The sequence below is a fragment of the Labrus mixtus genome, chromosome 19 (genome assembly GCF_963584025.1).
Source record: "Labrus mixtus chromosome 19, fLabMix1.1, whole genome shotgun sequence".
Lineage (NCBI taxonomy): Eukaryota > Metazoa > Chordata > Actinopteri > Labriformes > Labridae > Labrus > Labrus mixtus.
In genome coordinates this window covers 23,213,963-23,240,765 of record NC_083630.1, presented here as the reverse complement: position 1 = coordinate 23,240,765, position 26,803 = coordinate 23,213,963, and the positions used below count along the sequence as shown (strand labels likewise).

General features: G+C 42.7%; 3 protein-coding genes across 3 annotated transcripts in view; all 3 read left to right on the top strand.

Moving 5' to 3' along the window:
• insig1 (insulin induced gene 1) overlaps positions 1 to 4,692 on the top strand; it is an 11,063-nt gene extending 6,371 nt beyond the window's left edge. Inside the window, exon 7 of the mRNA XM_061065100.1 lies at positions 2,260 to 4,692. Coding sequence (XP_060921083.1) covers positions 2,260 to 2,289 — 30 coding nt within the window. The 3' untranslated portion in view covers positions 2,290 to 4,692. The remainder of the gene's footprint in view (positions 1 to 2,259) is intronic.
• Positions 1 to 5,193, top strand: part of ackr4b (atypical chemokine receptor 4b) — a 393,880-nt gene extending 388,687 nt beyond the window's left edge. Inside the window, exon 3 of the mRNA XM_061065093.1 lies at positions 5,178 to 5,193. The gene's annotated coding sequence lies outside the window, so the exon portion shown is untranslated. The remainder of the gene's footprint in view (positions 1 to 5,177) is intronic.
• Positions 5,194 to 19,317: 14,124 nt separating this feature from the next.
• Positions 19,318 to 22,920, top strand: en2a (engrailed homeobox 2a). Its single transcript, XM_061064552.1, has 2 exons — positions 19,318 to 20,195; positions 21,944 to 22,920. The coding sequence occupies exons 1-2, from the start codon at positions 19,706 to 19,708 to the stop codon at positions 22,261 to 22,263; spliced, it is 810 nt and encodes a 269-aa protein (XP_060920535.1). The 5' UTR covers positions 19,318 to 19,705; the 3' UTR covers positions 22,264 to 22,920.
• The last annotated feature ends 3,883 nt before the right edge of the window (positions 22,921 to 26,803 follow it).

Here is a 26,803-nt window from a genome sequence, read left to right as displayed (position 1 = left end):
ACGTCTCCATTAAAGCGCGTGCCCAGAAGCCTCACCTCATTCTGTCTGTAGAGTATCAGTCTGACTCAGTGAGAGCGTGAAAGCAGATTAAGGCCTGTTGTTTCTCACAGTCGTGGCGTAGGACGCCGAGCCAGTCAGGACTCGGCTGACCAGAGGGTCATTTGCTCCTCGTTGTTTTTTTGTTTGTGACGAGGCCCGAGGGAAGTTTGGCACAAGTCTGCACTCGTGGTTTTTGTTCTCTTGTTTTTCTCGCTCTCGCTCCAGTGACTCATTTATGAGAGGAATTTGGAAGAACATGAGACTCTTGTTTTTGTTTGGTGGCTTTCTCTCTCGTTTGCATAATGACGGCTACAGTGAAACAATCTGTTTGGCAGCAGTAACCGCGCAGAATAAAATAAATCAATGATGCCAGAGACAACTCCTGTTTCCTGTTAGGTCTGTTTTAAAGCTGAAGAGCGTCTCCTTTTTTATTTCTTACCACTGTAACTTTTGCTGCTTTGCTAAAGTGCTCATGATGGATTAAGCCGGGTCTTTGTAACATAACAATAAGTAAGGTCTTTTACCTGCTTCTTGTAAAGTGTCTTGAGATAACACTTATGAGTTGACGTTATACAAATAAAAATTGATTTATTGAATTTATTTTGGGCGCATTTTTTTGTGCCTTTATTTGAGAGATAGGACAGTGGATAAAATCAGGGAGAGAGAGAGAGAGAAGGGAATGACATGCAGGAAAGGAGCAGCTGGGTCAGATTTGAACCTGGGCCACCCGCCTGGAGGACCACAGCCTCCGTGCGCGCGCACTAACCACTGAGCCACCAGCACCAAGAGCGTCTTATTTTAAGAGATTAAGATTTACTTTCTTGTACTTCATTATTGAAATTTCTGTTTTTATACTTTGTAAGTCATGCAACACAAACCTAGGTTGAAATATACACATGCACAAACAGGATCCTATGGACATGCACTTATGGAGAGATTTGGTCCACGCCGGGACTTGAACCTCCGGTTCCCAGCCCAAATCCTTACAGACTGAGCTACTGCCGTCAGATGGTCTGAAGTCACAGCCTTTTAAAATCAATGTGTGAACTGTTGAAGCGCCACAAACTGTTGAGAGCTTCTTTTTTTTTTTAAATCTGTGATGTGAAATAGTTAATGAGTAATGCAGTGTGCAGCGTTTTCATGCTGAGGCAGCAGTACAGTGACCTTTATAAAAAAAAAAAATTTTAAAGCAGGGAACTGAAAGAAAAAGGTTCCTTTTGTTAAAACGTGTGGAAGCAGAAGTTTAGTTTCCTGAAAACTCAATAAATCACTGACTGCAGCTGGACTCAATCTGTTAATGATCATCTACCTGTCTGTCTGGTCACAGCAGGCGGTGATTGACCAGTCAGGGCGGCTGCTGTTCCAGGTTTCTGCCTTAAAAGGACGTTTGTCCTCGCCACAGTGGCCGAGCGCTCGCTGATGTTGAGTCTCTGTAAATATTATCACAGAGAGCAGAGGACTGATGTGCTCTTTATGTGAAGTGTCACGAGAGAAAAGGTGAAGCTACGGAATAAAACAGATTAAAGGAGCGGTATGTAACTCTGACACCTAGTGGTTAAAATGGGTACTGCAGTCTACATTCAAAACATTGTAGAGAGCTGTCTCCCCCCCCCCCCTCTAGAGTCCATGCTCACACAGGTCACCATGTGGTGGACTCTGAAGCTTCAGTGTTTATCCAGCTCTGCATGGGTCTGTAAACCTTTCTGTGTTCTAACCTCTCTCCATTTTTCAAAAGCATCTCCAATATTGATCCTAGTTTGAGCACGTTTCTGCTCGTGGAGCTTATTAGAAACATGCAGAGGCTTTTTAGGTCGGGTACAATCACTTCTATCTGAACCACTTCTCTTGCCCGCTTCCATCGCTGCAACACCTGTTGACCTGATAACTGCTCTCATATCTGGTAAACCGAGGGGCGTCCAAAATGGCCGTGTGGGGGTGCCTTAAAAGCGCCTACCTTCTCTGGTCCAAACAAATCCAGAGCATTCAGGAGCAGAATCTAAAGTTAGAAGGAGGACATACTGACTGCTGCATTGTTGTCAGAGAAGCCAGCACTTCAACATGTTTCCTTAATGATCAGATAGTAAGATACCTTTATCATCTCTGTTTATGTTATTAACTCTCTCTCTCTCTCTCTCTCTCTCTCTCTCTCTCTCTCTCTCTCTCTCTCTCTCTCTCTCTCTCTCTCTCTCTCTCTCTCTCTCTCTCTCTCTCATTTTCTAGGGCGGAGTTGAGAAACCTCACATGGACTGAACATGTATCAGGACAGATCATGTAAAAAAAAAAAAGGACAAGTTATGTGAAGAAGGAGAAGAGTGACAGGAGAAAAAAAGACTCATTGTTTGGACTTCATCCTTTGTTCTCATGAGAAAGTGCGGCTCTGAAGAAGCCCCCTCATCTAACGTGCCATGTCCTCGTCTGCACCTCCTCGTGGCCAAACGACCTCCTGTTCTCCTCCAATAGCATTAAGGCTTCCTTCATCCCTAGAAACTGGAGGACAGTGTTCTTGCCTTCTTTGGTTTCTTTTGAAGTGAACTGTTTTGATTCATGCTGGAAGTTTGCATCTTTGATGGGAAGGCTGCGAGCGTGATGAAGTGTGAATGTATCCCCGATCGATGGTCGAAACGACGAGAGGAAGGTGCTTTAAATTTCTTTCATGTTTTTGCCCAAATGTGATCATAAAAAGGGAAAATAATAATGCACAAAACTGTCTTTGCTTTTCACATAGAGATGTATTCAGTGGCCTCGGCTGCGTCGCTGAAGCGCAGGGAAGATGTTTGTTCCTCTTCGTACCAAATTTAGTATTTATTTAGTAACGTTTATACGAACCCCCGAAACCAAATGTATCACGTGATGGACGATGAATGACGCTTCCTTTTGGTGAAGAAGTAGAGATTAGGCTGAGAGAGGAGAAGATTCTGTATGGTAATTATGTAGCGGGTTAGCTTAGCATAAAGGCTGGAAACAGGAGACGGGTGTGGAAGGTATCACAATCCACCTGCTGGCCTCTTTAACGGCGGCTAATTAATCCATTACAGCGCGTCTGTTTGATTCAAACTGGAGAAGGAGAGCTAGCGGCTAGCAGTATTGAGTGCTACGTTGAAGTGCTCCTTCGTTGACAGCTGTATCGTAAATGTGCGAGCGACAGCTAGCTTTAATAACAGCGAGAAATGCTAAGAAGTCGGCTCACTCAACATGCACCTTGATCGCTCAATTCAGACTGTAAATGCTAACCCGACTAGTGCTGGCTGCATGTTTACCATACAGACATGAGTGGTGCTGCAGAGGAATGTAAAGAAGATCTGCAGGAAATGTGTACAAGAGTGCCAAACCAAGTTGAACTGGATTACCGTAAAACTTCTAATAACAGCTCCGGCTTTTATTGCCTTCAGTCCAGGAAAAGGAGCCCGCCTTCCTTTGGGACAGGCGTCGATACGATGCGGGCTTTTAGTTATTTTTAAACACGACTCGTGCACAGCAAAGATGGGAAAGAATATTAACCTGTGCACAGATTCAGTTAAAAATCTCTGAGTTGATGTTGATTAATTTAGACGGTACAGCGACCTGCTACCGGGTACAGATACCAGCGTCATTCTGTCTTTGTTGGACGGATGTTTTTGTGTTTTTCTGAATTTTCTCCTTATTTTTAATCAGCACAGAGGCGTCTTATCAAGAGCTGCCTTTTGTTGTCTTCAACAATCAGCTGCACATGGCTGCTAAAAGGGGCGGGGCCTTTAAATTGAGATGAGCTTTTATTTGAAGTTTTACGGTAATATTCCCGTTTATTTTCCTGAATAAGAATGAGTTGTATTTACCTGTGAGTGGTGTCGTGTTCACAGCTTTTCTGTTTTGAGGAACTAGTGCAGTAGGTACATTGTTTTGGTCTGATCTGGAAGGTTCACAGTGACAGATGAGAGTATTGTTTAGCAGGAAAGGGGAGACGTACCACCTCAAAGCATTAGCCCGGGTGCCAGCGGTGTGCATACTTGGTATTATTTTCCTGTCAGGGCCGACGGACGTCACCGCAGTGGATGGTTTTTTCTGATTGTAAGAGGAGAATACCGTCTTCAAACACTCTTCCCCCTTTGTGACCAGCTGTTTTAAAGTCTTGTTTCTCCAATCAAGACAAATGTTTGACTGTGTGAGGTACACATCGCTCATTTCAGACATTACTTTGTGACGCTTAGAGGAGGGGACGAGGACATTATTAAGATTTGCAATCTGTGATTGCCTTTGTATTTTAGAATGTAGTGCTTTTGTCACTATAACAGTTGAGTTGGATGGTTTGTACGGACATCGTGAAATGACTGCTTGTATGTATAATGCTTTGCCTTTGTAATCACACAGGTGTTATTATTATTACCATCCTAGACTTACAGTATGTTAGCGTTTCGGGGGTCTAGAGGATTAAGTGCAATCAGAGTATACACGAGCCGATTCTTCTTCTTTATTTATTATTTCTGACAAAAAGGCTAAAACAACTACATGGCCTGTCTGTGTGAGTTTGTGCAGTGTGGATACGCGAGAGAGAAAAAAGCAATAACATCTTCGATTTCTGTGAATAAGAGATTAATTGCCTTCAGAGTCAACGGCGGCTCTCAGCAGAGAGACGTCATAAAAAAATAAACTGTGTCAAAGTGTTTATATATAAAAAAAGACCAGACATCTCATTTAGTAGCATCATGACAGGAAAAGGTGATTTATTTTTCTAAATGCTTTTTGAATCTGAAGAGGAAGCTTTATTTTTATTTGAGGTGATGAAGCACCTTTTTTTTTTTTTTTTCTGTGTCTCATATTTCAGCTGTGTATCATTTTTGCTACCATGGATTTAAGTGAAAAAATAAAAAAAACACCTGACAAGATTATTTGTGTCGATTCATTGCTCACATCACGGCTGCTGGATTACGGGATTTTAAAACGTCTTTTTCACAGGAGTGAATGACTTTGTGTGCACACGTCTGAGCGACGGGGCCTGCCCACTGGGCCCCGAGAAGCCAAGTGAGTGGGCCCTCACAAAATGTAATTTAATAATGTGTTGGATCAGTAGTCACAACGCTCTTAATGGTCAGGCACCATCTTTATCTTAAAGAGCTTATAGTGCTGTATTAGCCTTCAGAAACATTACACTCCTTGGGGCGCAGGTGGCGCAGTGGTTAGGTTAGTGAGGCCATAGTCCTCCAAGCGGGCAACCCAGGTTCAAATCCCACCTGTGGCTCCGTCATGTCATACCCCACTCTCCCTCCCTGATTTCCAACTCTATCCACTTTCCTATCTCTCCATTAAAGGCACAAAAAGCCCAAAAATAAATCTCTAAATGTACTATGGGAGGTAGAGCCTTCAGTCATCAGGCCCCTCTCCTTTGGAGGCAGACACACTCTGTACTTTTAAAGTCTTTATATGTGATTTTTTGATCCAGCAGATGTCGCCCTTGAGCACCAGCATGAAACCAAAACAACTCGCGCTGCATTGTTGTGTTAGCATGCTAATGCTAGCGATCTTTATTATGCTCGTATCTTCACACTGCATGTAAATTTACCTGAAATGAGCGTGATCTAGAAACACAGTTAAGCAGTGAGTACGGTATGTTATTCTTCTTTTCTCTAGTCCCTCAATTAAACAACTTTTATACACGAGGGGAGGAGTCAGCCAGCCGTCCGGGCGATGTAAACAAAGTGAAGATAGGACTCTGAAAACTCTGAAAACATCACAGACAGTGGGACTCGGGTGTTACACCCATTGTAGTTATTTTCAGAGGAGATACTTGATTTCTACATTTAAGTGTGAAAAATCACATATAAAGACTTTAAGACTTTAACATTCCTTTTTGATAAAGCTTATAGTTAGGGCTGACACAGGTATGGACCAGCTCCTAGTTATGCTAGTTAGAGCTCACCCCAACCTTCAGCGAGGTGATCTGACACTACTACCACCCGAACCACAAGAACGCAAAGAATACAAAGGAGAAATCCTTCCTGTAAAGCATCTCGAGATAACACTTGTTATGAATTGGCGCTATATATAATAATAATGATTGATTGGTTGGACGTGTCTGTGCTAGCTAGCTTCCTGGCTAACATTCGCCTCCTCTGCCTGGCTCTGATCAGCTGTTGGAGCTTACTGAAAAAAAAGTTTGCTTACAAGTTGTTGGGGTCAAATGCTTCCCTTGTGTCTGGCTTCCTGACTCTTGAGCAGGTCCAGGCATGGCTATTCCAAGCCCAAGATCACTCACAGTTACGTTCAATGGGGGGAAATTCCCGTACTGTGTAATCTAGTCCGCCGTACCAGTTTGAGATTATCACAGCGATCCTCTGAGGGTTCCTTTTCTAAAACGTTGCCCTGTTTCAAATAAAGTTGCTCATTGGGAACAGACTTTTCTGTTTTGCGCTAAAACAAGCGACTTAACCTTTTAAAATTCAGCCGTAACAACCGATTTGATTTTGATTACTTTACCCTTACGTGTCTGAACAGCTGCTGTAGAAGAACATCCCTGATTTGTCAAACGTTTGGGGTGTCAGATGAAGCCGCGGCTCGGGCACAGAAGCAGTGCTTTCTGGGATGCCGTCGGTGGGGTTTGTTGTGTCTGCTGTCGACTTGGAGTTGAATAGACGAGGACGCTCTTTTGTCCCCTGGTCTCTGTCAGTCTCCAGAACCATTATAACATCTTCGGCTGCATCTCCCCCCCCCCGAAAACACCCCTCAAACTATCCCCCCAACCCCCGCCCCCTTCATGTCACTGGGATCATGAGGAACTGCCCCCCCCCCCCCCCCCTCATCCCCTTCCTCTGTCTACCCCCTCTCTGAACACGCCTTTCTGGAGGGCAGACTTCTATTTATACCTAGCGGGGGACTGACAGTTAACCTTTTGCACTGGGGGAAATTTCTGGGAGTGGGGCCAATATCTGAGGGCTATTCTGAATGAACTCCTCATTTAGGAGAGGCGCTCTGTACATCTATTTATGTTATCCATCCATCCACCCATCCATCCATCCATCCATCCATCCATCCATCCACCGATCTATCTCTCCATCCATCCATCAGGCGCCACACGCCACGTCTCCTCTCTCCTTCCTCTTTCCGTCTCCTCCTCTTCTCCGGCCGAATAATTGGCCAGGCTTCAACCTCCTTTCATTTCCAGCCACGGCAAACTGAAAGACTCCATTAGAGCGCCTTCTTTTGCCAAAAGAACCCCCCCTCCCCTCCCCTCCCCTCCCCTCCCCTTCCTCTCCCCCCTCTCTCTCTCTCTCTCTCTGCCCTCGCTGTGTCTTCCTCTTCCTCCACATGCGTTTCCATCAAGGCGAGCAGGCAGACAGGCCCGGGCCAATCTGAGCTATTGATTTGAGCCGTCTGTAGGTTTGTCTGTGAGGCGGTCCAATTTCATCTCCACGCAGCACCTTTGTGTTTTGGTTACGTCTTAAGATTTGATGATATCGAGCCTCTAAATTCATGCACCTAATTTACTGCTAGAAAATAAAAAAAGCAAAGCAGGAAATACTTCCTAAGGTTTTCATTTTCTGGATTGACAGTCGAAGCACGTTGTACTTCCTGCTTAAACCCTCAATAAGCCTGGACCTCGTCGTCGCTCCATTTGTCCGGGTTTCATTCCATTTTTAATGAGTTTTTACCGACGGTTATTTACCGTTAAAACTGGCGTTTACAGTGATGTTTAAAAATGGCGGTTGGCTCCTGTGTTCGACTAATCACCGTGCACAGTAGGGAGAGTACCTACTCTGAAGCAGGAGCTAAAAAGGTTCCTCTAAACGTTGTTCTAGGAACTTTTCATAGTTCCTGCGGTGAGGAATCAATAAAAAAACGGGGAGGGTTCCAACAGTTCCTAGAACTATGAAAAAGTTCCTGCAGGATGAAAAACGCCTCATTTAAACGCCTAAAATTCTCATTTTTTAGGGATCTACTCTCCGCTGCTTCAGGAAATCTTTATCTGTTTCTGCTTTCAACATTAGTGGAGTTGCGTGTCACAGCTTACTGAGCCTGTGTGTTTCAGCGTTTATACACTTTATACACCATTCTGGTTTTACACTTTTTTTTACAAATAGGCCCGAGACACACACATGCACAAACAGAACCTGTGGACATGCATTAGTGGAGAGATGTCAGACTGGGGGGGCTACACCAGAGCTGTTGGGGGTTTGCTGCCTTGCTCCAGGTCACATCGTCAGTACTCAGAAAGTGACCTGACTTCCACACTTTGGTCTGCTCTGGTCCTGGAACTTCAGGTTCAGATAAAGCCCCCTGAACCTCTTGCTTCTATAGAACGGCCTTAATAAGGAGGAGCTACATCTCAGGGGACCGTCTGTCAAATTCAACTTCTTAAGATGCTTTTAAAGTTTCAAGTAGAATCTGACTTGTTTGAGAAAGGAATTAAACATATTATAAAAAATATTAATAATTATAGATTAGACTGATGGAGCGTTTTTCTGAATACTCAGAGACGCTTCACAAAGAACCAAAACAAAAGAAAAGAAAGAAGAGATAATGTCAGAGAAGGAGAGATGAGGATAGAGTTATTTAGAGGTTTTAGGTGAGATTTTATGGATTACTTGAAGGTGGAGAGTGAGGGGTGGGGGGGTGGGGGGTCTCTGATGGTTCCAGAGGGCGGTGGCGGCAATGTAGAAGGCCATGTTAGGACCAGTGGTTAGTCCTGCAGGGGGGACAGGAAGTTTGCATCATCAGACATTAACATGCAGGTCGAGAAGCTCAAACAGGTGAGGGGGGGGGGGGGGGGGGGGGGGGCGGGGGGAGCCAGGTTGTGGAGCCCCCTCCTCACCCCCCCACCTCCACCACATCACATATGATCCTGCACATCCCAGATGAAAACATGATTAGGGGTAAAGCTAAATAAATAAATAATGTGTGTTTATTTCTTCGCTCACAGATTGAGAAAGTAAAGAATAAAGATCCACAAGGGGAAGTCGTTATTTAATAATCTGGGTAATTAAAATCATTGAATGTTTGATGTAAAATAAAACAGAAGCAGATCTCAAACAAATTCAATCTTAGCGAACAGATCGTCATATGAGCAAGGAGACATTTCTTCTCACCTCCGGGGGGTCATTCTGCCGTCCAAGACTCAGACTTCAATGGATCCAGATCCCCATTACGATCCTCTGAACCTCTCGGCTGTCATCTCTCTCCTCATGCCTGTAACACACAAAATATTTACACACACATCTTGAGCATGCAGTGTTTGTTTAGAGTCTTCCTCCTGCTCTTTCCTGCACCTCGATTTAACCCCTTGTTGTAAACGTTGAATGAGTCACAGAGAGCAGGAAGTTCCAAAAATGAGATTACAGATGAGTCCTCTGAACAGTGATTGCTTTTGTTACCACCAGATGACAGTATTTATCCTTCTCTGCTTGTCTGGACATTATCACCATGACATCTATGGACCCCTAGTGGTGGGACAGGGAACTGCACCGCCTGGGCATATCTCATAAAAATCATCTAATGTCATGGAGACTAAACATAAACATCCACATCTTGCAGACTAAACACAGTCACTTTATTGATTTGATATACATTAATACACATGCAGGTTACACACCAAAGACGGAGACAACTTTAGAGAACATTTACATCTTTTTTTAATGCTAAATCACTGAAAAGCATTAAAATTCAGATTAAAAAAAAAAAAAAGGTTAATTTATTAAACAGTAGCTTGAATATTATTCTTGGAATATTTATTTCACACTGCAGAGAGCAGGCAGAGTCACATGCATGATAGAAAAGGTCAATGAAATGGATTTTGAGTGTGGAGAAAAATCACTGCACACTCCTTATTTCTCTGCCAAAAGGTCTTGAGTGGCATTAATGTCCCGCTCTCCCTGAGATATATAATGAAAGATATTACTTGGGTGTGTGTGTGTGAGTGTGGGCCGTTTAGGTCTACTGAGTCTTCATTACACCAGAGCTGGGTCCACTCCTGTCCTCTCTGCCCTCTTCTCATTGCCTCTTCCCAGAGCCGGGCCAGGAATAATGAATTAGCGAGGATGCCATGGGGGGGCTGAGTGAGTGAAGTGGGCTCCATTTTAGCTCAAATTACCTTTCAGATCCCATTCAAATGGCAGACCCGGGCTGCTCCACACACTCACACACTAAATTCTGTCTGGGGTTGAACCCAGCACACCTTTTTCTTTGTGTGTTTGCATCTGAGAGAAGTCCTGCAGCTCTTCAGGAGAAATCAGAGCACAAACAAAAGAATTAAAGCAAAAAAATCCACCTTAAAAAAACCACACACACGCAGGGGGAATAACAGAATACAAATACAAGAGTGTAAACAACGTGTCAGAGGGATTTATCAGTTCAGTCAGCGTGCTCAGCCTCGTGTGCCCTTCCTGTATATACCCTCCTCTTTCCTCCAAGCAGGACAATAATACCAATGACAGCATGAACCTGAGGTGACGGCACATTATGCACAAACAAATCCTTCCCAGTGTAAATGAAACGCACCCTGTGCATCTCACGGCCCAGATCAGAGTCTGGAAATCAAGCAGGGTAATGATAACAACAATAATAATAATAATAATAATAATAAGGAAGGTAATGGAATAAATCAAGGTGAGCCTTTCCATTGCATGATCTGTCCCGAGAGGAAGACTACCAAAATGTGAAAAACTAACAGATAGAGGGCTGAAATCGACACCGCAGGATGATTACTTAGATCCCTATAAATAATCAAATATGAAGATTTGCTCACAGGTTTGAAGCTTAGCTCGGTTTATGGAGCGTTAGCTGTGTCAGTGAAGCGTCCTTATTGAAATATTCATCTAGTTATTTACTGTTTTTGACTAATAAAAGGACGTCTGGAGCATTTTTAACTGTTCTTACAGGATTGTTGAAATGAGCCTTTAAAACACATCGAACACTTCAACATAGAGACAAAAAACTATCTGGACTACAAAACTGAAAAACAACACAAAGCACAAACTTCATGCACACTAAAAAAAAAACACTGAAACAGGAAGCACAGGTAAGACACATTTATTTATAACGCACCTTTTAGACACCAGAGTGCTTCACACAGGCTCTAAAAACATCTCATCATCAAATAATATCATGTGTGTGCAAATAAGAAAAAAAACATTTCTGCAGGATGCATACATGTTTACACAAACTAGACGTGTGTGCATGATCAGATGTGAAAGCACATGTAGACAGAAGCATCAAAATAAACAAGTGTGCACATGCAGAGATGAAACAAAATGTGGAAGAGTTCTGAGAGAGCGATGAAATGAGACGTTAAAACAAAAGATTTAAATATAAATAAGGTATGCAGGAAGGAAAACAGTAAGCAGATAAACAGGTTCATTGATGACACCTTGACTGAGCGCTCTTTAAAATCTGTAGTTTCAGTTTGAGCTCTGCAGGTAAACATTTCCACACATCATCATCCTGAGCACAAAAAGCTGTTTGTCCAAGTACAATATGAACAAAACCACTCAGACTAAATGTAGACAATATTACAAATAAAAAAAACAAGTCCAGATAGTGTTGTGTTGTTGAGTCTCACAAACCTGAAACCACATTCAAAGCAGCTGATCTGTGAAAAGGTATTTTCATGTCCTGAGTCACCACAACAGGAATCCTTTCACATCATGGAGGCTTCATTTGCATAATCCAAATCATGCCATGAGCCGTGTTTATGATGCACCAAAGGTCGATGTTTGCCATGTTTTAATTAGTCTGCATTAGGAGGCGTTAAGATGCCTTTTTTTTTTGTTCACCTCGCTGCTGAGAGATGCACAAAGTTGGCAGGCTGAAGCCATCTGGGAAAGTTATTGCGCCTTAAAATGGCCTTTGACTGCCCGCCCCACCCCCCTGATAAGTGACAAATTCACAACATACCTACGGGCTGGGGGGTAAAAACAACTCAGGTGCTCCAGAGGGGTGAAAGGGAGTCCAGTGCACATGGCAGCGTTCAGGGGAGTCCAGCACTATTTTGGCGAGTTTTAAACGGGGCAGGGCGCGATGCCACACAGGGAGAGGGGCTCGGATAACTGCTTATGAGTGACCTCCGACCACTATAATTAAAGCTGCAAGCTGGACCCGGATACATAACATGAATTGTTTGTCCCATTTAGAAGGAAATGGAAATACACGCAGGGGAGAAAAAAAATCATTGCAGCGACTATTTCATTAAATTTTAACTTTTAAAACTCTGCCTCGTTGGAGTTTATGTGCAAAAGTCAAAGGACATATTTCACAAGCTGCAGGGTCACTTGTCGAGCTTGTTGATTTGAAAGAATATCGAGCAATAACTTGTCCATTTTAACACTAATTTAAAGGCTGCACACGTTGTTTTCTACCATCTCTGATTTGCAGGATGTGCATCGAAAGAAATGAAAGAAAAGCATGCAGCGTTCTTTTTGACAACTTGGCATCCAGATTGTTCGTCTGGTGATTCAAAACTTCCAGAAATGTCTCCTGCACTGCCAGCAACCTGCTCTCAAAGTTTGCTCTGCAGCAAGTGCTTTCCACCTGTCTCTCTCTCCCCCCACTTGTTCGTGCCTTCTCATAAACGCAACCCAGGAGGAGCTGGAGACAGGTGCACAGCACGGGGGCATGTGGACCATGCAAACCCCGTGAAGCATCCTGGGTGCACAGGAGGAGCACAAAGTTGAGAGGCTTTAAGCGGAGTGCACATCAGGTGTTTCACATTAGAGTGCGTGGCTTTTCTCTTTCAGATATAACATATACCCCCCCTGGATCTCCTCTCACAGCCCAGACTTACAGAGTATATGCCTGAGAATGTAAACCCATTAACCTGACGGAAATAGCCACCACGTGCACTTTTATTCTTTGCTGTCACAAGTAAGACGTGAAGACAAAAGTCCACCGAGCAGCTGGAGAACTGCAGTTAGCTCGGCAGAGGGCCTGACACCAGTTGAGCACCAAAACGACTCCTTCCTGAGTCATCGACTCTGAGCGAGCTGATTACTCAGAAAAATAAACTCAATGAGGACCCTGACTCTTTCATTTACAACAGACAACCAGTTTTACACTCAGTGACGTCACTGAGAGCAAACTTTAGGGATAAATGTGATTTAAGGATCCACACATTAGAGCGTCTGTTTCCTAAATGGTTTTTTTAACCCTTTGCCATTGGCTCGTACAGTAACTCTTTAAATTTAAATTTAAATCTACTTTCTACCCAACCCTTAAAAAAAAGGTAGTAAGATTAAGATTGTGTTATTTTAAACATGGGGTGGTTCACTTAAGCACTTTTTTTTAAATGCGTAATAACTGGATTATTATGAAAGGAGGGAGCTTCCGTTTTAGTTTCATTCTTATCCCTTTGTGGTTTAGTTTTTAGAATAACCTCCACGTGTATTTAGTCTTATCATTTTTTATTTTGATATATGCCTATTCGGTCTCTCTTAAATCCAGCTCGTTGATTGGACAAAAACTATTCTGAAAACGTAAACAAACTGGTTCTGTTTAGTTTTATTTTGGTAAAATTATTTTACACTCTATAAGGGAGGCAGACATATGATAATAATAATTAATAAAATGCAAATATTGGCTTTAACTACTACTAAAAATAAATCTGTGAGTTTTATAGTTGAACTCACATTTAGTTTAGTTTTTAATTTTAAAAAAATATAGAATTTAAATGAACTTTCTCTTGAAGGGAAAACAACATTTTGACATTTTTTAAGACACATTTTTTCTCTAAAAAAAAAAAACGTTAAAATTTAAAGTAAAATAAAAACCCCTCCCTGGTTCTTTTCTTTTTCTCGGAGCAGCATTGCAGAGTCTGCTGATGGGGTCTCAGCTGCTTTCAATTAGCATCATCTCATTTAGCTGAAGCCTTAATTGCGCTCAGGGTGGTGCAGTTGTTTGTGCTCAGCTCTGTTTGAAGAAGACGAAGAAAGAACAATCCCAATTCAAATGAGACTTATCTACGCCACAGCGATCAGGAGGATTAAGAGTTATTAAAACCTATAAAGGGCTCAGACCAGAGGAAGATTCCAAAGGCCTGTAAAGTCCGCTGTGCAGCGACCCGGAGGACTTCTCTGCAGAAAAAACAAAAACATTCACAACAAGCAACATTTATATAGACATCATCTACATACAGTGATGCCAGATGAACACAGAGAGAATCTGGATTTACCGAGAAATGAGGAAAATGACCTTTAAAACAAAATGTGACGACGTTTTTAACTCTAAAAAATAAAAGCATCATTTTAGTTTCGTATCGTTTTTGTACTTTTAGAAGATTTTAAAGAAGGTTGGGGATCAACTCAGAGCATATTTACGCATTAATGACACTATTTCAGCAAGATTTCAACATCGTAATGAAGCTATGGTGTGTTTCTCATATTGCAATTTAATGCAAAAAAAAACAGGAAAATGTAATAATGCAATCAAAGGAGTGTATTAGTTTCACATTAAAGTCTATTTATCTCATGTAATTTACAATAAATGGGAAATGAATCCGGGATCAACACGCCACATGTTTGGGAAAACAATTACGTAGCCTACTTATAAAAGTCAGGGTCCTAAATAAAATCCTAAAATTCTTCATAAATTAAGTTTAGCTCTGAAATATTTGGACTTTTTTTTGCATGCAGTGTAGACTCCACGCAATTAGGCTCGAGTCTAATCTTTGCCAGTGTGGCTGCCGTGCTGTTGGCTGACCCGGGATCTGAAAAAAAAAAAAAAAAAAGAAAGAAAAGAAAAACAGGGGGCAGTCGAGCTTCCAGGCCCACAAAAGCGCAACACAAAAAAAAATCATACAGGATCCTCAAATAGCAGGGACGTGCTTTCAGGTTTTGAAAGGCACAGGAAGCGCGAGGATTTGGTGGCGACCCCTGCATGGTGACAGGGCTGATATCTTAGAGACCCCCATTCATCGGGAGGGAGGGGATGGTGACCGGGGAGGGAGGGGGGGGGGGGGGGAGAGATGAGTTGTTGAGGAGGAGGAGGAGGAGGAGGAGGAGGGGGGGGGGGTTCTGGGCTATGGGTGGGGTAGAGGAGGAGCGGAGAGGAGGGGGGCTCTCAGGGTGCATCTGCAGAGGTCCCACCGCCCTCTGATCTGTGAGCTGGCACACATCACGGCGTCCATTCACAAATCCTCCTTCTTCTGCGCGTCACCTTTTGTAGTACTCCATAGTACCGAGCGCTGGTGACGTGTAAGACAATTCTACCAAGGAAAATACAGAGCAAGAAAATAGGTTATAGGAACTCAAGGACAGGGCACATGCGCACAATGCGTACGATCTATCGTAGTAGTAGGAGGGGGGTGTGTATAATGTGTATGTGTGTGAGGAGGAGGAGGAGGAGGAGGCACAGAGCTATAAGTGAATATGAAATAGAATCTGTGCAGATTTATAGGCTGCATAGAAACCGAATCAGACGCGCAAAGTGTGCGTCAAACCCGAGTTTTAACCCTTTAATGGAGGGAAAAAGAGATCATGCATTGTTTTTTTTTTTAAATTAACAAACTAGAAGGAGAACGAGGAGGAAAAAGATTCACTCAGTTAGTCAAAGCTGTCAGATAATCAATGTTTCTCCTTTTTCCTTGAACAAGAGTAGATAATAAAAATGGCAAATAGGCCTAATTATTGCATCATCTCCCCCTCCTCAACATGAAGCTGCACTCTCCATTTTAAACTTTTATAATAATAGTAAATATAACAAGCGTGTTTAAAGATGCAGTGTGTGTGTGTGTGTGTGTGTGTGTGTGTGTGTGTGTGTGTATGTGTGTGTGATATGAAATAATTAAAGCAGCATTTGTAGAAAAAGTCCTCTCATCGATTGAGGTGGAGACCTGCATGCTGCTGGATGTTTGGGGGATAACGTGACGAGCTGCTGGGGAACAAATTAGAACAAAAAAAAACATTTCTGATCAGGTTCAATATTTAAAAAAAACAAAAAAAAAACAGTGTTTATGTTGAACGTGTTGAATGTAAGGCGGGCAGAGCAGGCTATCAGAAATGTGTCCTTCACCTCCAGCTGCAACATGTGAACTCTCAGTTTCTACACTTTGAATAACAGCCACATGTCTTTTTTTTTAAAAGGCCACTTCTGTCTGCTTCATGAGCACGTACAAGCAATTTATGAAGCCACTGCTTTTGTGTTGATTGTTTACAAAGAAGGAGAAGAAGATTTACATATTTCTGTTTCATATTTCAAACCCAATCCACATTTCAGCAAAATGCACCTTTAAAAACTGTTAGTTTTCTTTGTAATATCTCACAAATGAAACATTAAAACATAAATATGAATACGAGTCTTCACCACATGGCCGGTAAAGAAAAGCACAGACATTAGAATAAGGTCATTAAAACCGAGAATAACTTCATTTTAAACACTTTCTTTCTCTCTTTTTTAAAAAAAAAAACAATATCGCATTATGCAAATCAAACCAGATCTACACAGCATCATTTAACCCTTAGCTAACCAGAGCAGACTGTCCTAGAATGTCTTTTTTATCTCCATGAAGGAAAAGTGACTTTTAGGGTCAATCTACAAAAATCAGGAACAATATGAGGAGGATTTCCTCACTGGCACAGGACGCGTTTTGTCCTTTTTTTTTTTATTCCACCAGACAAATAAAAGCCAAACACAACGAGGAGAGACATTTATAACGCCTCGATATCTGGATTGTTGTCTCTAAAGGAGGCCTGTGCACTGCAGAATATACACATCAACACATAGAAGTCATGTATTTAAGAGTATTTTTTTTTTTTAAACTGCACAGTGAGAGCATGTCTCAGCCTGTGGTTCAACATGTGCAGATGATCCTGTAAAGGTAAACTCTGCGCGTAAAAACCGCCCTGCTCGCTCAGTCACAATCTATTTTATTGTTTTATTACAGAGAAGCTAATGTCAGATTTTTTCACTTTTCATAGACAATGTGATCCCAGGGATTCTAACACAGACGACTATGCGTGTGCAAATGTTGCACCCAGGCCCTGATTATAATTCAGAGGCTGAGATGGTGTCATTTCCTCCAGACAGCCCCTGTTTTGCTGGGAGGTTAGAGGCCAAGCCCAGGCGGTAGCGGCCTGTCTGTGCCTCCATTGTCTGCTGCTTATTTAGCGCTCAACATTAATCTGCGCTTCCCCTCACAAGTGAGAAACAATCGCAGCATGAGAGTGGCCTGTCTAATTACATCTTTCACTCCTAACTTTTCAGTGCAGCAGCCGACGGGAGAGCTCGGATGGGTTCTTTTGTGAGGTGGACATTGAGAGAGATTTCGGAGCAGATAGGAGGCTGCTGCTCAGGTAGACTTTTAGGACACGAGGCTTTTTTGCAAAAAGCAGCAACATCAGGACAGGAGGCTACGGAATCAGTTTTAATTTAAAATAGTGCTCAGAGATCAGCCTGAAGGGTCTATGATGTGGCGTTTTTTCTTCTTTTTTTAATCCTGTGTGCATTTGAGCTGTCACTGTGTCAGCTCGCGTTTGGAGGCAGAATCCAAACGCAACACAAACACATTTTAACTAATTAGACTGCACTTTTATGTTATTATTATGCACAAAGTCTGAAGGCTATTTAAGAAAAAAAAGTAAAAGATAATGTAGACAATACCTAACAGAATCTCGTGCTTAAATTGCACAATTTTTTGTGCCAAAAATTCAAATTAGTACAACAGATTGAGCAGCAGGTTACTGTCCTAAAATTAAAATAAAAACTTTTATCTGCTAAAATTCAGTTTATCTGAAATGAACCTGAATTATCTGCCCGTGTCATATCAGAAAATGAGCCTCTGGTTCCAAACAATGACATTAAACAACAAAGTAGCCTCATGTGATCATTTTTTAGAAATGTGGATGAACTCCAATCCTTCCTAAAAAAAACACCTAAAGAGCTAACAATGCATGTTATAGTAATAAACAAAAAAAAAGAAGCAAAGTGACTTTCTGACTGGATTGTTCAGATCTCCTCACTCAGTGTCTCAGTCCTGCATCTCCTCTGGTCCTCCTTGGGTGCCCCCTCTTCTTTACGCACAGCCCCGCTTGAAGCAGCACGCAGGCGGAGCAGCGACTGATCCGTCCCTGCAGCTCTGGTGGAGTCCTGGGAGCAAGAGACACAAACTTCACGCTGGTCAGCAAAGTTACTCAAAGTTTTGTCTTTGGCGCGACTCGGTACCCTGAGCACCGTGCACAAAACAGTTTGTTTGCATCACTGATTTCTTTTAAAGGGATATGGACCCACTTCTTGGCCGAGCGCAGCGTCACGGCAGGCGAGCAGGAGAATATAAGGAAACATACTTGATGCACATTTTTGCTCGCTGATCCCAGACAGGAGCATCTTAGATACTCACATTTTTTAGTTTTTTTATGCATTTTGTTATAAATTATGAGCGACTTGTCAATTCATGCAGAAACAGAGTGCTGCTAAAAATCCATGATACAAACCGAGGGCGAGCTGCTGTGCCAGGTTAAATAAAAGAAAACAATCTGCTTCAATTCATATTTCAAGGAAAAAATGCGTCTGCAAAATCTTGTTTTTGCAAATGTGAGCACAGATCCACGCAGCAGGTGTGTTTCTCTGCGTGTAACCTTGGCCAGGACAAACTGACTTTTTGTTCCTTTAATTCTCCTAACAGGTGTTCAAAATAGCATCCAGCCTCATTCTGATAGTTTGTGTGATAGATATTTACAATTGTTCATCATGGGTTTTTTTCCACACATGATTTCAAACATGTTGACCTCAAAGATCCAGAAATGCATGAGGCCGTTTTTACTTTGAGAAGGTTTGTTTGTCTTCATACGAGCTGTTTTATTTTTATAGTTTTAATTTAGATTGCATGAAAGTGTTTGTCTTTACATGTCAGAGTGAGACTTCTGCACATCCAAGATGGGTACATTTGCATTACGACATAGTAAACATGTACTACTCCTTATTTTATGGGAGTCCCTCCCTGTCTTGCAAAGCAGGAACCCCGGGGGTCCCCACAGCCCACTTTGACAAGCTTCAACCTGCCTTTGTTTCACTGAACACACATTTTGTTGCGCGTCGTGTTGTTGTTGGTTTTTTTTGCAAACTAAAACTCTATAAATGTAAAGCTGCACACATCTTAAACACACATGAATTATCTGGGAGTATCTGAGCGCTCACACCGGATTTAAATGAGGTTTCTTCTTCGTCAGTTCGGGACTCTTTCCCTTTACTAAAGCGAGGATGGGCGTTTGTGGACTGCTCTGGAGTCTGCATCACATGGCCTAGTTTCTGCCCTCCCATTGGTCAAAGGCACGTGTCTGGGAGGACGGTGGGAAAACGTCACTCGGGGGGCTCGTATTGAAAATAAGAACAAAACTCCAGAGTGAGAGTATTAGAGCATCAGTTTAGGAGCCTCTTTATTTACCCTTAGTTTAGTTTAGGCATAGGCACTGCTGAGCGCACTCGAACCGGCTAACTAGAGAGTGGATGGTGCACAAATGGCACATGTTATCCCTCTACGATAGCAGCTGTAACCCGAGAGTGAGGGAGTACATGTGAAAAAGTATGCTTTTCTCAGAGGACACTATCGCAAGGCTTTGCATGGTGTCCAGGGCACTCGTTAGAATTTGAGTTAATTTTTTTATTTATTTTTACGCGTGCAGTTTTTTTTTTTTCATTTCCCCCCAGAAGTTCTTTGCATTTTTTTTTATTGCAGCAGAGAGAGCGATAAAGGGGTTAAAGAGAGTAAAGCGGAATCAGTATGGAAGAAAATGATCACGGCAACAGAGACGTGGTGGAGCGGCAGGAGTCGGCGGATGAATCCAACAGAGCCATCCTACCCCTGTTGCAGGCGCCGGGGAACCCGCAGATCCCTCACCGGGTCACCAATTTCTTCATCGACAACATCCTTCGGCCGGATTTCGGGCGGAAAAAGGATGGGGGCGCAAACCGCGAAGAGAGTAGCCTGGCGTCGCGTCGGGAGAGCCACAACAGTCCCGCCGCCCCTCAGACCGAGCCGGTGGGGAGCACGGTGCCGGCGGAGGGAACCTCTACTCCGCACACGGTCACCGGGACCAAGAAACCGGCTATAGCCGCCGAGGAGCCTCTGAAACCCCACGGGGAGAACGGAGACCAGTGCCTAAGCTCAGACTCAGACAGTTCCCAAGCCAGCTCAAACCCGGCCCAGTCCAAGCCAATGCTGTGGCCGGCCTGGGTCTACTGCACCCGATACTCGGACAGGCCTTCTTCAGGTTGGTGCATGCGTTTTTTTTTGTTTTTTTTACTCTATTCGTTATTCTCGGTAACCTGAAATACCCCGTAACACTGACCCCGGATGCCTTGACCGACTTCTCCCGAGCTGAGTGAAGCGAATCGTAACTGTGCAGCGAAAATTGAAGATTTACTAAATATTTAAGCAGTCTGATTTTTAAAAAAAGAAATAAGCGATTGTGCACAAAACACAGATCCCATGACAAACTACACACACAACATGCTTAATGTAGAAAAATATGAAGGCTAAAAATAAAATAAAATAAAATAAATGGGCTTTCCGGTGAGAGTAGTATTTTTTTCGTTTGTGAGAAAGAAAAAATATAATTTCAAGAATAAAACATCCACACTTTTCTAAATAATTAAACTTAATCTGCTCGAAAAAACATAGACCAACATATTTAAAAAGCTTTTTACGCACGTGATTATTCTGTACAAAAATATTCCCTTCCAATGAGGGAACTTTGGATTTACCTCGGGGTTTATTTGTAGGCTACATATGATAATATTGGGCTCTTATATTAACTAAACATGCGCGCTGACAGGGTTTTTTTCGTCTCCTGCATCACGTGTAGCTTTGAAAAATAATTCAGTTTTGGTGTCGTGGCTGTTTTCTGTTTGGGGTGGATTAAAAATGCATGTTAGAGCAATGGAGGCTCGCCCTGCACAGCTCACCCCATATGTCGCTGAGTTAAGTTTTATTTTGAAGAAAACAGATGCTTTAACTTCTCAGCATGCAGGGGAGACGGACATGTGTTGTGTTTAACTTATAGTATCCATCGAAAAGTGGAGTACAACTTGTTCTCATGCATTATGTAACGCGCTATGGAGTGGCGTAGGAGACTACTACGAGTTGTAGCTGCACAGTTTTGATGTACACACGCTGATTCATCAGTATGGAGAGACTCAGGCCTGCACTGATGTGTCCTTTAATGAATGTGTTTCCTCTCTGTTTGGAGGCGCGCTTGTCCAAAAGCTCCCCTAAAACAGGCCTCCATCCAGATGGAAAATTAATGTGGATCTAATGTGTGCTGCTCACATTCGGCTCACGTTTTGCTCCATTGAGGAGGTTTTTTTTCATTTTTTTTTCAAGTGACCCACAAAAGATGTAACAGCACTGAAATGAGCCCTGTGTTTTTTAACCAGCAACACACTTACTCACCAACTTTTCTACTCTTGTCCTATTGGTTCAAAATTCCATATTATTGCGTTTGTGTGAGTGCGCACGTATACGCATGTGTGTAAGTGAGGAAGAGGGATAGAAACAGGGAGGGAGGGGAGCTTTCTGCTTCTTCTTGGGTGTGTGTTGTTTTTTTTTTTCAGTGGACGTGTCAACATTTTGCTTTTTTTGTAACAAATGAGACAAAAATGCTTCAAGAATTAAACTTCTTCTGGAGGGTTTTTTATCAGCTCCTAATGACATTGGTTTAAAATATTGTTTACATCGATTTTTTGGTAATTAAATATGCTCTGAGTTTTCCTTCCAAAGCAGATTTGAAGCAGCTATTTTAGAGGAAAAGTGAACTTTAGTAGTCTACAATATAGTAGAGTAGCTGTACGTGATGTGTTTTTAATGAGACAAACTCATTATTCGTGATTTGTCTGATTCATAGAAAGCTCTACTAAAGCAAATGTTGCCTGTAAAATCGTTTTCGGATTCATATTTACCAATCTCTATGTGACTGTGACCCCCCTCCACCCCCCACACCCCCCTCCCTCCCCACTACAGGGCCAAGATCTCGCAAACCAAAGAAGAAAACGACCAGCAAAGAGGACAAGCGACCACGGACGGCCTTCACAGCAGAGCAGCTGCAGAGACTAAAGACGGAGTTTCAGACGAACCGCTACCTGACCGAGCAGAGGCGGCAGAACCTGGCGCAGGAGCTGGGCCTGAACGAGTCCCAGATCAAGATCTGGTTCCAGAACAAGAGAGCCAAAATCAAGAAGGCCACCGGCGCGAAGAACAACCTGGCCTTGCACCTGATGGCACAGGGACTGTACAATCACGCCACCGTGTCGTCGAAGGACGAAAAATCAGACAGCGATTGATTTCCAGAGAAGTCACAGAGCAGCCTCCACGACGAAAAGAGACCTATAGTCATCCTATGATAGATTATACAGAGATATCACACCATACAGGAGTATTTAACGACACCACAGCAGATAGAAATATCCAGAAATTCTATGACTATCACTTAAGATTCACCAAGGGCCCATAACAAGACACACATGGTACAGAGACCCTACAGGGACATTTAAAGGCACCACAGCTCTCTATAGGCTCCTATAGGAATATTATAGCGATGTTTCGTTCTACGGGAGGTTTTCGTGAAGCCTACAATGCAATAATTTCATCGAATAAAGGGCCAGTGTGTGTAGAGTATACCAGCATTAAATTCTTTTAAAAAAAATAAGAGAGATATTTCTGCAATATCACGTCTATAAAAGATGTTGTATAAAGGTATGTTTTCATTGTTTGTCACCCCCCCCCCCCTCCCCTCTCCAGGAGGTAGCTTCACATGTTAACCCCCCCTCCATGTTTTTTATATAGGCCTATACTGCTAAACCATGATTGTCATCGTGCACTTGCATTCAAACGAACTGACGCTTCCACCTGTCAGCGAGGCGAACAAAACTCAAGTCCAAAGAATATTTTTCTGCTGCATCCAAGGCTACTGTGAATTTAAATAAATGCCAACACGAGTGTTTTATGTCCACGCTTTTGTTTTTGCTTTCCTTTGTTGTGTTCCGTGTACAAACGGACAAGAGAGAGGACACTTTGCCAGGAGGAGTCAGACGCATTTGGGCAGAATTTTGGATTTTGATACGCTTTTTTAAAAACACAAATAAATTCACAAACACTTTATAATAAGTGACCGAGAGAGAGAGAGAGAGGGGTTTGGATTTGATTACACACGTCACGTCACTAAAAAGGGATGCTTTGCTTACTTGTGTGTGCGTGTGTGTGTGTGTGTGCTCGTCTCATCGCCTTTAAAACAAATATGTGCGTGTTTCATTCGTTTGGCCAATAACGCATCAGTGCAGCTATTCTCGTTTTTTTAAAATAGCAATATGAATCATGTCGTTGTAGCTGGACGCATTGGAGGCTATGACGCTGCCTTGAAAAGTCACAGAAACAAACTCTGTAGCATAGAGACAATGATGACACGCGTTTTTACGCATTCCGAGTAGAGTCTTTAAACGCAGCTTATTGGATGTTTTTCTGTCAAATCTTTCTCTATATACAGTTTTTTATCACATATCCATATATCATTCAAAAGGAACAATCCAGTCAGTGAGTGTACTCCACATGTTGGACATCTCTTATCGTTGTTGAAAGGACTTCATATGTGTATTTATATAGATTATATTGAGAAAAAAAAATCTATCCAATGACCAGTGTTGCTTTAGAGTAGATATCTGAGGTGTTTACACTGCTTGTTTATCTTGCAATAACTTCTTTGGTTTTCTTTTTTCTTGTGAATGAAAAATAGTTTATGGGGCCTTTGCATGAAAGCTGCAATCTGTTGTACTCGGGGGTGGGGAGGGGAGGGAAGGGGGGGGGGGGGTGGAAAAAAATAACTGTGTTTCTAAACTCTGGTCTTTGTCGACGGGGAAAGTATGATGGAGTTCAAGTTGTCGCTGACTGTATCCATATACCAAATTGTGGACTTTTTCTGCCTTTTCAAAGTGTTTTTGTTGTGTATCTGCAAAAAGTGTGTGTGAATTAAAATCCACCAAACAGAAACACACTTTGCCTTAAAGTTCAGGTGTGAACTTTTTGTTCCTGAAACGTGACTGTGCCGAATCAGAGAAGCAGTATTACTTCAAATGCAGACTATTCAAGAAGTTGAATGCCTTTATGAGAAAAACTGCTGGTACGACATATTGAATCTACTCATCAGCGTCTATATCTATCTATATATGAACATGTTTAAATGAAATTACAACACAGAGTTGTAGAATACAATGCTATTTTTTATTTTACGTTGGAAGTATTCTTTGGTATAAATGTACATACTTTGTATCATGTATTAATTGTGTAATTAACTGCCTCCTGAAAAACTGCAAAAGAGTAAATAAAACCTTGAAGATTATACACAAAAACACGTCGCTGTCACTTTTATCTGTGGACAACACAAAGTGCTCAAATCGTCCAAAAAAATGTTTACAATGATGCTTTCAAACATGTCAGGAAATTCACAAATCGTATCACAAACATTATCATTCTGCACAGCGTGACAAGACTTTCCACGCAGACGCCCACTCGTTCTGGGATCGACATTCACGGAGGATCACGTTCACGGGTGTGCAGATTAAAACATTTTTTTTTTTTTTTTTTGCAGAAAAGCATCCAAACATTATGCAAGGGGAAAGCCTTGAACAATTCCCAGGCATGTTTCCCTCAACAATGCCTGATCTGCATTTCCATACTTGCACCGCTAGTCTTTGAAACGCCATGTCTAACGGACAGTGAGTATAGCATCGGAGCGGATAGAGCTGCTCCCAGCTCTGTCTCCAACCACGGTCAGTCTTCCTTCTTCTGAAAGGGAGCCTGGGCTTCTATCATAGGGCAGAAATGAGAGTCGAAAGGGGAGAGAGAGGGGGAGGGAGGAGGCGAAGGTGGGGGGACACTAGAGAGAGAGAGAGAGCAATGAAGGTCAAAGCCTGTCATGGCTGCAGGTGGCTGGTCCCCCCCCCCCCCTCCCCTCCCCCGCCCCTCACTAACCCATTCTCCACACACAGCTTTCTCACTCACCAACTCTTACTCTCTCTCTCGCTCACACTCGGCACACATTTTTTTTTTTTTACTATCATAGTTTTTTTTTATTTTATTCTCCACACACTTCATTCAGGTCTCCTGCCTCCTCACATGCACACATTCCCCCGTTGTTGTTTTTTTTTTTTTTTTGCTCCTTCAATAGGAACCTTCATCAAAATATTCACAGTGCAGGGAGAAAGCTCCCCGAAGTTCAGTTAGGGACACCAATGCATGATGAACAATAGCCGAAAAAGCTGCGAGAGGGTTGAACACGCATGGGCACATTCTCCTGGAACGAGAAAAAAAGAAATGATTGGAGAAGTATTAGTCCTCTCCAGGTCGAGCTTCAGGAGGTCAAGGGAGCAGAAGTGGATCAGAAAAGTGTTTCTCTGCTGTGAAAAAAAGAATAATTTATTATTTATAAGTCATCCAGTCAGACAACAGACACATTTCTTTCTTCAAGTGGATGCAAAAAAACATCCAGAATAAAAAAGTCTGGAGTGGAGAATCTGTGCTGCTGAGCAAAAGTGGAAGTGAGCAGAGGATACATCAGGAGAGTATCAGTGTCTTACCTCCTCACACAAAAGAGCCCCCCATCCCGCTATGACCTCTCCCACCACCACCTCCTCCAACCCCCTTTTCCCCTACTGTGTCATTTACCCACAGTTTTCTAAACGCTTCCTCCGTCCGGCCAGAGGAGGAATCTGCTCAGAGGTGCCCGGGCTTTTGTGGAGGAAACATAATTAAAGTGGTGAAAGATGTAAAAAGGTGAAGAATGGGGATGACATCAGGCCAATTTCACACTTGGCACTCGAATGGCTAGGTCCAAGCCAGGACTCTTGCCTCGCAACACAGATCAAAGACCCACTGTCACCGCACCAGTGCAGAGGGGGGAAAAAGAGGCAAAAAAGGACACCTAACTATGCTAATCCCCAGGACGAATATATTTTAATCTTGTTAGAATACAAGTTAATGCCGTGGCTCAGTGACTGAACTTTTTGGTTAAGAATGAGAGGTGGACAGAATTACTTTTTACCTTTTTCTACACGAGGTGCCGGATAAACAGAGTCTGAACAAACTTTCTTTTTGGGCAAACTCAGCACATTAGCGAGTCCTCGTACTGTACACAGGAGGCCTCTGAAAAGGCGAGCAACAGATTTCATTAAGAACAACGAAAAGGAGGGAAAGAATCTACCCCCAGAGGCTGTCAGTGACCCCCGTGTGAAGCCCCACTAGGGCACCTAACATGCAAAGGAAATGAGTATTTTGTGGACTGGTTTGTCCCCTGCTCACATTGAGCCCTCCTTCCTACAAAAGCACCTTGGTAACCCTTGATCTCTCATGTATGGAAGTCAGGGCGCTGGGGCCTGCAGAAGTTGACTAGGCAGACAATAGCGAGCGGATGCTTTCTGGAGAAGTCACACCCAGGCAACTCTCATTTCACACACCGTGTTTGAGTTACCTCCCTTGGAAAAGAGAAAAAAAAAATGAGATGCAAGACTTTTCTGAGAAGATTCCCTTTTTTGTTCGCTTAACGAAATTCAGGAAAAACAAGTGTTCTTGTCCTCTTTTTGTCCCCATGTAGCTGCAGAGTGTGGGTTCAGGAGTGAAAGGACGAGGGGAAGAATAAAAACATTTCACTCCTGGTGAGTTGTTTACAGCACGCTTTGACCCACAGAACTTCTTCTACAGAAACCGAGACGAGGACGGGCCTTTGGAAAAAAAAAAAAAATAGAGAGATTTCCTAAAAACTGGAGGAAGGAAACATTTGTTGAAGAGTTTGAATCTGCTTTCACTAGTTTGTGTCACAGACTGCGTGTGAAAACA